The 15,828-nt window shown below is 40.6% G+C and overlaps 1 protein-coding gene across 3 annotated transcripts in view; it reads left to right on the top strand.

The window, feature by feature from the left end:
• LOC135532655 (collagen alpha-1(XIX) chain) overlaps positions 1 to 15,828 on the top strand; it is a 49,990-nt gene that overhangs the window by 8,530 nt on the left and 25,632 nt on the right. Inside the window, exons 2-5 of one of the 3 annotated variants that reach the window (XM_064960119.1) lie at positions 6,706 to 6,783; positions 6,883 to 6,974; positions 13,794 to 13,918; positions 15,365 to 15,445. In XM_064960119.1, coding sequence (XP_064816191.1) covers positions 13,807 to 13,918; positions 15,365 to 15,445 — 193 coding nt within the window. In that variant the 5' untranslated portion in view covers positions 6,706 to 6,783; positions 6,883 to 6,974; positions 13,794 to 13,806. Of the gene's footprint in view, positions 1 to 6,705; positions 6,784 to 6,882; positions 6,975 to 12,627; positions 12,712 to 13,793; positions 13,919 to 15,364; positions 15,446 to 15,828 lie in introns of those variants that run through there. The other 2 variants (XM_064960120.1, XM_064960121.1) reach the window with 2 other exon arrangements.

Here is a 15,828-nt window from a genome sequence, read left to right as displayed (position 1 = left end):
ATGGCAGTGAATCGGTAGATGGCAGTGAATCGGTAGATGGCAGTGAATCGGTAGATGGCAGTGAATCTGTAGATGGCAGTGAATCGGTAGATGGCAGAATGTAGATGGCAGTGAATCGGTAGATGGCAGTGAATCTGTAGATGGCAGTGAATCTGTAGATGGCAGTGAATCTTAGATGGCAGATGGTAGATGGCAGTGAATTTGTAGATGGCAGAATCTGTAGATGGCATGATGGCAGTGATTGCTGTAGATGGCAGTGATCGGTAGATGGCATCTGTCTGTAGATGGCAGTGGCGAATGGCTGGCAGTGAATAGATGGCAGTGAATCTGTAGATGGCAGTGAATCGGTAGATGGCAGTGAATAGGTAGATGGCAGTGAATCTGTAGATGGCAGTGAATTTGTAGATGGCAGTGAATCTGTAGATGGCAGTGAATCTGTAGATGGCAGTGAATCTGTAGATGGCAGTGAATCTGTAGATGGCAGTGAATTTGTAGATGGCAGTGAATCTGTAGATGGCAGTGAATCTGTAGATGGCAGTGAATCTGTTGATGGCAGTGAATCTGTAGATGGCAGTGAATCTGTATGATGTAGATGGCAGTGAATCTGTAGATGGCTGTCGGTAGATGGCAGTGAATTTGTAGATGGCAGTGAATCTGATGGCAGTGAATGGATGGCAGTGAATCTTTGATGGCAGTCTGTAATGGCTGAATTGATGGCAGTGAATCTGTAGATGGCAGTGAATCGTGTAGATGGCAGTGAATCTGTAGATGGCAGTGAATCTGTTGATGGCAGTGAATCGTAGATGGCAGATGGATGGCAGTGAATCTGTAGATGGCAGTGAATCTGTAGATGGCAGTGAATCGGTAGATGGCAGTGAATCTGTAGATGGCAGTGAATCTGTAGATGGCAGTGAATTTGTAGATGGCAGTGAATCTGTAGATGGCAGTGAATCTGTAGATGGCAGTGAATCTGTAGATGGCAGTGAATTTGTAGATGGCAGTGAATCTGTTGATGGCAGTGAATCAATAGATGGCAGTGAATCTGTAGATGGAAGTGAATCACTAACCTTGGCTTTATAACTGTTCAAACAACACACTCTAGGTAGCAGTGTGCACCCTTTCAGTTTGTTTGCCAACTCATTGAGGTAATAGAAGAAGAACATTGAATACTTCAAAATGGAGGGGCCTCAATGGCGCTGCCCATGCTCTCACAGACGCCATAATGGGACAGATACAATGAGGCGATGTCTATCTAAATGTATGGCATAGGGCCCTCATGACGTCAAATTCATCTCCAGCACCACTCCAACATCAACATATGTGAAAATGGCGCATTTCTATTGTTTGTAATAATAAAGATATGTTTCCAATGATATCATCAACCAATTAGTAGGCAGTCAGTAGGCCATGCCTTCTCACAACTGGTCAAAATGACATGATGCACACCGATGATGTCATTGGAAACACTTATCTTCCTCTATCTTGTTTACTACAAATCATAGAAACATGCCATTTTAACATACGTTGATGTTGGGGTGGTGCTGGAGATTCATATGATGTTGAAAAATGTTGTAGTATCCCTTTAAAAACATGCCACTTCCATACAGCTATGACTAGAAGTGTTTTTTGTTGTTGTAGCAGGTAAGGAGAATTAGGTTAAGGTTAGGAAAAGGGTTAGAGTCAGCGAAAATGTTTTCCTGATCTGCTACACAAAGTAACTTCCGGTCGTTGCTGTATCGAAGTGCCTGTTTCTAGAGAATCCCATGGCCTATTTGAAGCCACCGTGCCTCCATCTTGGCACTCTGCCACCATTCTAAAAAAAATTTTGGAATCTATAAAAATGCATTTATTAATGTCTACATTTGTTTTTGACACATTTATTCTATTACAGAAGCTTTAAAACATGCTTTTGAATTAAATTATGAGAGCTAAACATTTTTTTTTAAATGTCCCCACTACAACAAAACAATACTTAAATACATGTAATTTTGTTCTTGAAACATTTAATTGAAATACTGTAGAATTCCATTAATTCTTATAGAGGACTGCTTATCGAGTTCTAATATGGCTGGTGGTTTCAAAGCCTCTCATTGGCTAATATATAGCATAAGCAATTCAGGGATTATACAGGAAACATCATTGGACTGAATGTATCGACTCCACATGTTTCTCTCTTGCTCATTAAGAAACATTTGATTTCAGTCTTTGGGGTTGTGGTTTGATGTGGCAGTTATTGATGTGTGTCCCCCATGAGACACCATAGGAACAAAGCCAATGTCACTTCCTCAAAGTAGTCAGAATGAATTTAAGATAACACAAGAAATCTGTAATTACTTTTGAAGTTTTTGCTGAGGAGGTTTTAGTTGTATATGTACAGTAGCTAAGGTGTTTGGTGCACTATTTCTCAAGTTAAACAATGTGTGGTATGTTGTCTTATGTAAAAAACAGTTTGTTCCGCTGCTGTGTTCGGCAGGTTTATCTCACTGTCTGTGTGTTCTGCGTAAAATTGGAGAGATCGCAACTGTGTATCCTATGCAAGTAATCAAGTGAGCATTGTCGAAATCAAAAACCCAACCCTCAAGTCATGACGAACTCACTTACACAACTCAGTTTTGAACGAGACTGACTTTATAACTAAAATTATACTATTTACACTCACTTTTTGGACACTAGAATAAATGTTTGAGTAATATCGATGCCACACAGGCATTTTCTATCAGAGAAGTTGTATATTGCCTTCAGTTGCGTGATAATTCAGATTGATAAAAGTCTGAGATCACTCCTGCTAAATTACAGTTAATCATTCCGGTCATATCCTCCATGCTGCTAAGAGGACACTAAAATGTCAGCTCTCCTCTTTTACATTATCTCCTCGAGAAATTCTATTATCTTACACCTTTCACATAAGTAATTATGCTCATTAAATCAAATTGCATTCGTTTTTATTCTTATTGTAAGCCTAGACTTGGCACGTACGGAGAAACGGAGAAAAGTCATTAAAAAGGATGAGAGTGACTGAATGGGGATGTCTGCTGCATGTCAATGGAAATGTACAACATTATTGATGTTCGTTAGTTACTTTTTAAACTTTGCAGTCTGTGAAAGAAGCAGGTGGACATTTAAAGTAACAGTTGCATGGCAAAGTCCCAATGATCTCTTCTTACTCCCAAAGCTGCACTTGTTATCTACCCTTCGCTGGCTTGAAAGGAAATGACTGGTAGTATATGAAATATGGTGGAAACTCATGCTCACCCATGTCTCCGCTAATCCAATGATTTTAGATTTGTTGGGAAGTAGTGAACATGTGCACACTTGTGAGGAAGGAGAGATGATTGAGACAGAGCCCTTCACTGCTGGGTTACAGAACAGCTGTGGTACCTGTTCATTTATTTTACTGAAAAGGAATACAATTATCCAATTACATTTTTCTTTACTATACCATGTATGTTTTAGCACCTTTCTTCCTGAGAGTGTCGGCTATCTAGAACCTAAAATGGTCATTCGTTTCTCCCCATAGGAGAGACCTTTGAAGAACCCTTTTTGGTTTCATGATTTCTCGATTTCATGTAAAACACTTTTCACATAGGGTTCTACATGGGACCCAAAAGAGTTCTACCTGGAACCAAAAAGGGTTCTCCTATGGAGACAGCCAAACAACCATTTTGGAACCCTCTTTTCTAAGAGTATAGACCTGAATGGAATTGGTAAACAAGCAGTCAAAATGGAGAGGACAAGTGAAATAGACTGGAAATTGGAGAAGGCATGTGGTGGCCCTCTTGAATAATGCACAGCCCACTTTTCTTCATACATTTCATATTTGATGAGCTTGTTGAGGTTGGACACTGCTGCATAGCTGCATCCCAGCTGGAAAGTTCCAGGAAAATAAGACGTTGCTTATTGTCATAGGATTTCTAACCCAGACAAAACATGTACAGTTCATTGAGGTGAATGTAACTGCTAACTGTCAAATCAAATATTAACCCTTTCGGAGACCTTTTAATTCAGAATCAGGTTCAATGAGAGTTAAGAGTGAGTTATACAATCAGTGATTCACAACACGCTCTGCCTAAATTACTTCCATTCTTTTAGCAGTCGTATCGGTTTATTGACAGGGTTTTTCACCTGTGTTATTATTAGTGTCTTGTCCAAGCTGCCTAATGCTACAGAAACAGGAGACAGGATTCTGCCCTGTGGTCCATTCCGGCTCAGACAAGGCTTTATGTACCATTAGTTCTTGGGAAGACAGATGAACAGCACAGAGACACATGTTGTTTTTAATGTCAGTCATGCAGTGCTTTGCTCTTTGTATCATCTTACCTAACTGAAATCCATCTTGAACATCATTCCAACAGTTCCTATAGAGATCAGCCCCAGTGCTCCGTGGGAAAACGATCATGATGGAGAGATACACGATCTGATAATGACTTCTGACACATTAAACTAAATGAGTGCCGGTTGCTAGCTACACTAGGGGTCAAATGCTAGATGAGGTTACAACGTTATAGCACTGATTTGATTCAAAGCTGTATGTGATAGACAGACATTTTCCCACAGACATTTTCTGTGTTAAATTTAAATTAGAAGGCACAGTGACGCTGAACCGTTGGTGATTTACCCATTACAGTGCCTTGCAAAAGTATTCACCCCGCTTGGCATTTTTCCTATTTTGTTGCATTACAACCTGTAATTAAAATGGATTTTTATTTTTATTTCATGCAATGGACATACACAAAATAGTCCAAATTGTGGTGAAGTGAAATGAAAAAAATGACTTGTTTCAAAAAATACTAAAATATAAAAAATGGAAAAGTGGTGTGTGCATATGTATTCACCCCCTTTGCTCTGAAGCCCCTAGATAAGATCTGGTGCAACCAATTACCTTCAGAAGTCACATAATTAGATAAATAAAGTCCACATGTGTGCAATCTAAGTGGCACATGATCTGTCACATGATCTCAGTATATATACACCTTTTCTGAGTCTGCAACACCACTAAGCAAGAAGCACCACCAAGCCAGTGACACCATGAAGACCAAGGAGCGTGCCAAACAGGTCAGGGACAAAGTTGTGGAGAAGTACAGATCAGGATTGGGTTATAAAAAAATATCAGAAACTTTTAACATCCCACGGAGCACCATTAAATCCATTATTAAAAAATGGAAAGAATATGGCACCACAACAAACCTGCCAAGAGAGGGCCGCCCACCAAAACGCACGGACCAGGCAAGGAGGGCATTAATCAGAGAGGCAACAAAGAAACCAAAGATAATCCTGAAGGAGCTGCAAAGCTCCACAGCGGAGATTGGAGTATCTGTCCATAGGACCACTTTAAGCCATACACTCCACAGAGCTGGGATTTACGGAAGAATGGCCATTAAAAAGCCATTGCAAACACATTTGGTGTTCACCAAAAGGCATGTGGTAGACTCCCCAAACATATGGAAGAAGGTACTCTGGTCAGATGAGACTAAAACTGAGCTTTTTGGCAATCAAGGAAAATGCTATGTCTGGTACAAGCCCAACACCTCTCGTCACCCCGAGAACACAATCCCCAAAGTGAAGCATGGTGGTGGCAGCATCATGCTGTGGGGATGTTTTTCATCGGCAGGGCCTGGGAAACTGTTCAGAATTGAAGGAATGATGGAGGGTTAGATTTAAAATGTTCTCCGTGATACGTCACGATTTTATTCTTAACAGGTGTCCATTACAGAAAAGCTCTTAAAGAGGCTGCGAATTTTCGCAGCTTTTTGTTAAAAATCACGCAAAATTTCATAGTCCTGCTAGTCATGCCAGGAATATAGTATATGCATATGATTAGTATGTGTGGATAGAAAACACTCTGAAGTTTATAAAACTGGTTAAATCATGTCTGTGACTATAACAGAACGTGTGTAGGAGGCAAAATCCCAAGGAAAACTGTTCACAAAAAACACACAAAAAATATCAATCCGCCAGTATTGTCTATGGCAAGGGAAAAGAGATAGCGTCCGGTTTACAGTTCCTACAGCTTCCACACGATTTCGCCAGTGTTGGGAATTGTGTTGAAGTTAATCCTTGGTCAAATGGGAAATAGGCACTTCCTGTCGTTGAGTACACCGGAGGAAGTTATGAAAGGGAGAATATGAACCATGATTTCAAGACTTGCTGCTATTGAATACAGATCGCCCCGTGATCAATTTGATCGATTATTATTGTTTACTAATACCTAAAGTTGGATTACAAAAGTAGTTTGAAGTGTTTTGTCAAAGTTTATAGGCAACCTTTTTAATTTACAAAAATGACGTTGTGTTTTGAAACATAGAGTTTTTTCCTGGATCTTACGGTGTTCATAAATGGACATTTTGGGTATACATGGACCGATTTAATCGGAAAAAAAAGACCCAATTGTGATGTTTATGGGACATATAGGAGTGCCAACAAAGAAGCTCGTCAAAGGAAATGAATGTTTTATATTTTATTTCTGCGTTTTGTGTAGCGCCGGCTACGTTAATTACTTTGTTTACGTCCCCTTTGGGTATTTCGGGGGTTGCATGCTATCAGATAATAGCTTCTCATGCTTTCACCGAAAAGCATTTTAAAAATCTGACACGTTGGCTAGATTCACAGCGAGTGTACCTTGCACGTGTGTTTTAATGAAAGTTTGAAATGTATCGAGTACTATTAGTTGGCGCTCTGGAATTTCCGCTGATTTTGATCCCTGTACAGGGACCGCAGCCATAGGAGGAGGAAACCCAATGAGTGGATTGCCCTCTGTCCTGGACTAGAACATTAGACTGATATAAGGTAAGGAAACATACATGTCATTTGTGATTTGAATGAACGATCCCTTTAAAATGGAGGTATTCATAAAGTTATAAATATCCCTTCCTGTGTACATTTTAGGACGTCCCTCTGCCCTGACAGGACAATGTCAACCCTGGTTGTTCATTGTGACTCCTGGAGGACGAACATCAACCTATCAGGATTCTCCTCAAGTAAGGACCATTGTTCCAAATGAGACGTTAGGTTCAGGAATAAGGAACTGATTAACCACTGTCCTGCAGAAACCTGTCACACACACACACACACACACACAATGAGTTTAATGTCGTGTTCTACTGCATTGATTAAGCACACTGACGGTATTCTTCATTTGAAGTTGGCTGCATCGAAACAGACAACAGAAGCAGCCAGTGGACTCTAAGCTAACAAAACATTTCTGGCATCGGGTTTCCTCTTTACTTTATCTTTGTTTCTATGTATTGAGCTTTTATTCAATAAATGTCTGTATGGGCACTCTCCCCCAACAGTAAAATGAATTGATCTTGTTTAGGATTTGCGGTTAGGCCATTACCTGTTTCTCTATGCACCATGGCAGGCAGCGGTGACCTCAACATAACTCATGTCTGCATTTGCATTTCTGAGACAAAGTATGCTTTTTACCATATCATTTTATCACTATAACCATTTGCTTTGTCACATGCAGGGCCCAGGGCAATACGGGTTGAGCTTCCATGTGAGTGACTAAACATTTTACTGGGTATACAAGCAGACTGTATAATATTTTTAGAATACAGGATTTAATACATCAACCATAGATAAAGATGTTCCTATGCATTTCATATCCAGTTAAAAGGCAGGTGTTGAACATCAGCCTCAAGGCAATAATAACCTGAAAGGCACAATGAGGGCTCATATAGGCACAGTGTACGGTACAATGCATAAAGGCAGGTGTTGAACATCAGCCACAAGGCAATAATAACCTGAAAGGCACAATGAGAGCTCATATAGGCACAGTGTACGGTACAATGCATAAAGGCAGGTGTTGAACATCAGCCACAAGGCAATAATAACCTAAAAGGCACAATGAGAGCTCATATAGGCACAGTGTACGGTACAATGCATAAAGGCAGGTGTTGAACATCAGCCACAAGGCAATAATAACCTGAAAGGCACAATGAGAGCTCATATAGGCACAGTGTACGGTACAATGCATAAAGGCAGGTGTTGAACATCAGCCTCAAGGCAATAATAACCTAAAAGGCACAATGAGAGCTCATATAGGCACAGTGTACGGTACAATGCATAAAGGCAGGTGGACCACCACACAATGCAGCCATGCTAATGTGTTTGCTTAGAAAACACCTATTTTCAGGCCTCTTTGAAGTATAAAGCTAATCATACACATGTCCCAGATCCATGCCTACTGATTGGATGATGTCCCAGATCCATGCCTACTGATTGGACGATGTCCCATATCCATGCCTACTGATTGGATGATGTCCCATATCCATGCCTACTGATTGGATGATGTCCCAGATCCATGCCTACTGATTGGATGATGTCCCAGATCCATGCCTACTGATTGGATGATGTCCCAGATCCATGCCTACTGATTGGATGATGTCCCAGATCCATGCCTACTGATTGGATGATGTCCCAGATCCATGCCTACTGATTGGATGATGTCCCATATCCGTGCCTACTGACTGGATGATGTCTCAGATCCATGCCTACTGATTGGATGATGTCCCAGATCCCTGCCTACTGATTGGATGATGTCCCATATCCATGCCTACTGACTGGATGATGTCCCAGATCCATGCCTACTGATTGGATGATGTCCCAGATCCCTGCCTACTGATTGGATGATGTCCCAGATCCATGCCTGGTGATCGGATGATGTCCCAGATCCCTGCCTACTGGTTGGATGATGTCCTGTCCCAGATCCACACCTACTGATTGTTTTAAAGACATGTCAGGCATCAGAGTCCACAGATAAAATGGATTAGTGTTTGTCTAATTCAACATGAAGCAGCAATAACGCAACACACACACACAGAAACTTCTTATTGAAAGTAAGGAATTAACAAATCAGCTAGAACAGAATAGCATATAACACAATAGAAAAGACTAGAATAGAAGACTAGAACAAAATAGAATAGAACAGAACAGAGTAGAACATAATTTTTATTTATTTATTTATTTCACCTTTATTTAACCAGGTAGGCTAGTTGAGAACAAGTTCTCATTTGCAATTGCAACCTGGCCAAGACAAAGCATAGCAGTTCTACACATACAACAACACAGAGTTACACATGGAATAAACAAACATACAGTCAATATTACAGTAGAAAAAAAGGAAAACAAAAAGTATATATGCAGTGAGTACAAATGATGTAGGATGAGGGAGTTAAGGGAATAAATAGGCCATGGTGGTGAAGTAATTACAATATAGCAATTAAACACTGGAATGGGAGATGTGCAGAAGATGAATGTGCAAGTAAAGATACTGGGGTGCAAAGGAGCAAGATAAATGCAGTATGGGGATGAGGTAGTTGAATGGTCTGTTTACAGATTGGCTATGTACAGGTGCAGAATAGAGCACAATCGAATTTAATAGAACCGAATAGAACAGAACAGAATAGAACACAATAAAATAGAATAGAATAAAACAGACTAGAATAACATATAAATACCTCATAAATGGCTGCTGGTATGAAGGGAGGTACCAAGGAAGGTAAGGGAGGTAACTCGTGTTTACTTCAATGGCATGACTTACTTGTGTGGAGGTGGAGTTCTTTATCTGTTGCCGAAGTTCGTGAAACTATTTTTACTCTGACCATGTATTACTGTTTAAACGTACATACTACATGACCAAAAGTATGTGGACACCTGCTTGTCGAACATCTCATTCCAAAATCACGGGCATTAATATGGAGTTGCCCACCCTTTGCTGCTATTACAGCCTCCACTTTTCTGGGAAGACTTTCCACTAGATGTTGGAACATTGCTGCGGGGACTTGCTTCCATTCAGCCACAAGAGCATTAGTGAGGTCAGGCACTGATGTTGGGTGATTAGGCCTGGCTCGCAGTCGGCATTCCAATTCATCTGAAATGTGTTCGATATGGTTGAGGTCAGGGCTCTGTGCAGGCCAGTCAAGTTCTTCCACACCGATCTCAATAAACCATTTCTGTATGGACCTCGCTTTCTGCACAGGGGCATTGTCATGTTGAAACAGGAAAGGGCCTTTACCAAACTGTTGCTACAAAGTTAGAAACCCAGAATTGTCTAGAATGTAATTGTATGCTGTATCGTTAAGATTTCACTTCACTGGAACTAAGGGGCCTAGCCCGAACCATGAAAAACAGCCCCAGACCATTATTCCTCCTCCACCAAACCTTACAGTTGGCACTACGCATTGGGGCAGGTAGCGTTCTCCTGGCATCTGCCAAACCCAGATTTGTCCGTCGGACTGCCAGATGGTGAAGAGCCATGGAAACCCATTTCATAAGTGTTGCAACCGAGGATGGACGATTTTTATGCATTACACATTTCAGCACTTGGCGGTCCCGTTTCGTGAGCTTGTGTGGCCTACCACTTCGCGGCTGAGCCGTTGTTGCTCCTAGACGTTTCCACTTCACAATAACAGCACTTGGAGTTGACCGGGGCAAATTTTAAGAACTGACTTTTTGGAAAAGTGGCATCCTATGACAGTGCCACGTTGAAAGTCACTGAGCTCTTCAGTAAGGCCATTCTGCTGCCAATGTTTGTCTATGGAGATTGCATGGCTATGTTCTCCATTTAATACATCTGTCAGCAACGGTGTGACTGAAATAGCCAAATCCACCAATGATGGCGTGTCCACATACTCTTGTATATATAGTGTATATGAATATCTCTTTGAATATTTAATATCTTCTTTACCAATAGCTATGGTGGAGACTGGAGAGAAGGAATAAAATACCAGTTTAGATTTAACAATGTAGTTTTCAGGTATTCCATGTAGTTTTTCCATCATATATTTATCATGCAATTAGCATAATCTCTGTACTCACTTGTTATGTCTTTTACAGAATGTGTTGAAGTTGTATGGGGTCAATGGGGTGCCTGCAGATGAAAAGATATCACAGGCTTTTCTTCATTCTTAGATCAGTTGTGAATAAACCATGAAGTTACAAACAAGGCTAGATGTCCATTATCACTGTGATGCTGCTGGCCCTCCACTTCAACTCCACTTCACCTTGGGCTTTGGTTCTATTAGGCTGACAATATCTCAGAATAAAGATAGGCCTACTTATTATTATCAAACTACACTGAACAAAAATATTAACACAACATGTAAAGTGTTGTTCCCATGTTTCATGAGCTGAAATAAAAGATCCCAGAAATGTTCCATACGCAGAAAAAGCTTATTTCTCTCAAATTTTGTGCACACATTTGTTTACATTCTGGCTAGTGAGCATTTCTCTTTTTCCAAGATAATCTATCCAACTGACATGTGTGGCATATCAAGAAGCAGATTAAACAGCATAATCATTACACAGGTGCACCTTGTGCTGGAGACAAACGGCTACTCTAAAATATACAATTTTGTCACACAACACAATGCCACGGACATATCTCAAGTTTTGAGGGTGTGTGCAATTGGCGTGCTGACTTCAGCAATGTCCACCAGAGCTGTTGCCAGATAAGTGATTGTTAATTTCTCTACCATGGGGCGCCTCCAACGTCGTTTTAGAGAATAAAACTGAGGAGTATTTCTGTCTGTAATACAGGCTTTTTGTGGGGAAAAACTCATTCTGATTGGCTGGGCCTGGCTCCCCAGTGGGTGAACCTGGCTCCCCAGTGGGTGGGCCTGTGCCCTCCCAGGCCCAACCATGACTGCGCCTCTGCCCAGTTATGTGAAATCCATAGATTTGGCGCTAATACTTTTTTTCAATTGAATGATTTCCTAATATGAACTGTGACTCAGTAAAATTGTTGGTATTGTTGTATTTTGCCTTTATATTTTTGTTCAGTATATATTAAAGATATATCTTAAATAACTATTCTTTATGTTCCTTGTGAAAAGATTTTGGATAAACATTTCAAGCACCATAGAGTTCATTCTAACTTAGTATAAAACTCTACATGAGCCCTTCAGCACCATAGGGTTCATTCTAACTTGGTGTAAAACTCTACATGAGCCCTTCATCACCATCCTCAAGGAGATTGCAAAACATTCTGTTGTGGCATTTGAGTCTGAGACTAAAATAGACCCCAACTCCTATGGAACTATCTAGCAAAGCCTAGGTACAATTCAAGGTGTTGATCAAACTCATCAAGAAAAAACATAATATTGACTATCAGGCAACATTGAGTTGGAGGTTATAGCTAGCAAAGTACTGTATTTCATCACCAGTTCATGTTCTCGATCAATAAATCAATATTTAATCCATACATTATGAACATTATTGTTGGCAGAGGAAATGTTTTGCTCCCAATTCTAATTTAACACAGTGTGGATAGAAGAAAACAGAAAAAATAATGAAAATAATTGAATTACTCCATTACATAATTTGAGCACCAGTTTATTTTCACATGAATGATGTACTACTGTATGTGATGTTCTCAGTCAAACAACAATAATCGCATAACTAAACAAGTCATTTTCTCATTCATAAATATTATTTTCTTATCCAAATTGTGGAGCGTTTCCATTGTAATGCCTCCACCGGTGGCGGACTTGGGGTCCTCCATGCATTCCAGTAGCCTAATGAGAGAGTGGGAGGGTCAGTCAATCGGTGCGACTAATAAGGACACGAGGATCTAGTAAGAGATCCCATTCTCACTTTTATTTCTTTACAAGTGTACTTTGGAATAGTAACCGACTATTTTTTCCAAACATGCGTTCATAAACGTTCATGGATTAATGCGTTTTTATGCTGGAGGAAACTTTCTCACCAATTGTAAGTAGACCGGTTTGGTTTGATATTCATAATTTACAGTTTGAATAATAATGGCTGCTTGAAATCCTCCTCTGTAATGCCATGTATCGATACGAACTTATAAGTAGGGGTCCTTGGTCTAGCCTTGTCGTAGTTTGGCACTTTAGTGGTTTTGCGCACAGCTTTAGTTCATGTTCTGGAACTTGTCTGGCTTTACGGGACGGCTTCAGTCACTCGAAATGATTTATGAACATTCCGTTATGTTCGTGTAAATAGGCTATACTGTGTGTAACACTTGTGTAGCATGCAGTTTTTCCATATGCTCGCAAGAACCGTATTAGGCTGCAGTGAACGGAATGCATAATTACGCGTAATTTGGTAAGTATATCTAATGATTGAGGAGCCTTGAAAATGTGAAAATATGAATACCGCATAAATGGAATAGACTATCATGGAATGTCTAGTCTGCTAGTTCCAAACAATCTGAGTTATAGCTGTGGCGTTTTTCAATGTCCAACAGACATTATCACTGGTTTGAATTGTGAGATTGGCACGTTTGAGGAATTTGGCATCTCTCCATCGAAGTTGTATTTTGTCAGTTGGCATCATGCGCGTGATCTCATCTCACTATGAACGTGATCTGTGTCACACTGACCCGGGACAGTTATGTTCAGGTTCAAATTCATAATTTAGACTAGTTCTACATAGCCGACCCCATTCTATTTGTTTCAGTTTGGTATAGCCTACAAAGTGTGACTCTTCTGTTTAGCATATTTTCCTGGTGATATGATTGCGCCATAATAACGCAGCAACTCTTGCAGTGGACCTGTCGCACCTTGCTCTCACACCTTCAGTTGAGGTCTGCAGCGGAGCATTGGTTATTTTCAACTGTGATACGACACACATTACATACGCAGTACACACTTTTCGTTACGTGGTAGAAAAGGCGCGTCTCATTTGACAGTTTTCTGTGTAATAGATTACTAATACTTCACATATTTGATTAATTTAATTAATTTCAAAACAAATGTATGAAATTCATTCATATGTTACTGTAAGATGTAGGCGTACTATTTGAATAACTAACTTGTGTTTTATTTTAGGTTTTGAAGAAGTATGTTCTCTTGCATCAGAGAAGACATGAGTTGCTTGCTAAAATGGGCAGCTTTCCTCTGGATCGTACATACCATTCCTTGCACTGCTGGAATGGCATTGAATGAAAGAATAGGTATGTATCTAACACAGGCTGCTGAGGGGAGGACAGCCCATAATAATGGCTGGAATGGAGTGAATGGAATGGCATCAAACACATGGAAACCCTGTGATTGATGAGTTAGATACCATTCCATAACAAAAATAACATGTTTTATTGTCACATACACCAGGTAGGTCTGGTGAAATGTGTTGTTTTACAGGGTCTGTCATAGTAATACGGTGCCCTTGGAGCAAATTAGGGATCAGTGCCTTGCTCAAGGGCACATCGGCATATTTCTCCCCTTGTCGGCATGGGTATGTGAACTAGTGACTTTGAGTTACTGGCCCAACGCTCTAACCGCTAGGCTTCCAATGAGCCACAATCCTCCTGTGGCATGTAAGGACACTGTCACCAACACCAAGATGACTTTGATCTCACAGACACTCTCCTTAGGCTTAGTTTACAGTGGGAAGACATTTTGGGAGCTATGTGGTACACACAGTTTTGGAATTTATATTTCATACCACGCACTAGGCTAGGCTATGTGGCTGTGCTCAAGATATTGTCTGAAACAGGCAGTATTGTTTACATCCCTTGAAATACATATAGCTAAAAGATAACTACATTACAGGTTGTTGCTACCCGTTTGAGTTGACTTTTGAGTGGTAGTAGCATGCCCTTCCAATAACGTTGGGCTAACATTGGTGTTGTCACAGTAGATGATCATGGTCAGATTTTGCAGACAGGAACATGGCAAGTCATTTGTTTGCAGTTTTAGCTACAGTATACGGTCTGGGTCATGTTCAGTTGGCACGAAACTGAAGAAAACCATCACAAAAAGACAAACTGGGAAGTGGTATTATTTGAAGTTGTCTAATAAGAAACACCCGTTAGTGTTTTCCATTGCATGACGTTGTGAAACGTTTTGCTGCACGACCCCGTAGCCGTGCCCCAGTCTCCAAGAGGAAACATGGCTCAATAGAAAAAGGGTCAAAGTTGAGCCCAGTTATAGTTAGGTCTCTTTCACCAACTCTAATTAACAACACTTCTGCATCCCTGTCTGGGCTGTGTGAGGCTGCGGCCCAAATGGCACCCTGTTCCCCATAGGGCACTGGTCAAAAGTAGTGCACTATATAAGGACTAGGGTACCATTGGGAACGCGGATTGAATCTTAATGAATGGATGGATAGTGATGACTAACAACCACTGATGTGGTGAGTGACTGAAGTGCCCCTCCACATGGAAAGACACTAGTCACGTCACAGGCTAACTACTATATTGCAGTCCTGCTGAGCACATCAACAAATGGTTATGTGCCAAGTCCTCAATCTCGCTGTCGGACATCAGATCTCAACGTTTTCGTCTTTGATGACTGAAGTGTTTAGAAGGTATTCTGCACTTGTTTGCTGTCTGCATCTTCATTTTTCCTTCCATGAATATGAACCTTGTATGGCTGATGATGTTATCCCTGTTTTCTAGACAACTCTAGATGTCCTCCATTGAAAGTAGACAAGGACCTGTTTTCCTACAGTTTAAATGGTCCACAGCCAGAATTCACCGGTAAGAATTACAGTGTTTTGGTGTGCAAGTCCCTCAATTGAAATAAATCCATCTCTCTCTCAATGGTTACATACCAAATGGCACCCTATTCCCAATATAGTGCACTAATTTTGAACAGGGCTCATAGGGCTCTGGTCGAAAGTAGTGCACTATATTGAGCATATGGTGCCATTTAGGACACACAAATCTGTTTGGCTCTGATCCAAGGGGGTAATAACGTTCATGTCTCAGACGTGTGGTGAAAAACATGAATATGTTCACAGGTTATGTAACACAGAACAGAAATACTCTGTAATTGAGCCTGCGCTAACAGACGTGCACCAATTTGTTTGAGGGAGCACTGATGGTCAAATCTATTGTCTTTGAAGTAATTATGCATACAT

The sequence above is a fragment of the Oncorhynchus masou genome, unplaced genomic scaffold (assembly GCF_036934945.1).
Source record: "Oncorhynchus masou masou isolate Uvic2021 unplaced genomic scaffold, UVic_Omas_1.1 unplaced_scaffold_1971, whole genome shotgun sequence".
NCBI classification, from domain to species: domain Eukaryota; kingdom Metazoa; phylum Chordata; class Actinopteri; order Salmoniformes; family Salmonidae; genus Oncorhynchus; species Oncorhynchus masou.
This window is presented reverse-complemented; position numbering and strand designations above follow the sequence as displayed.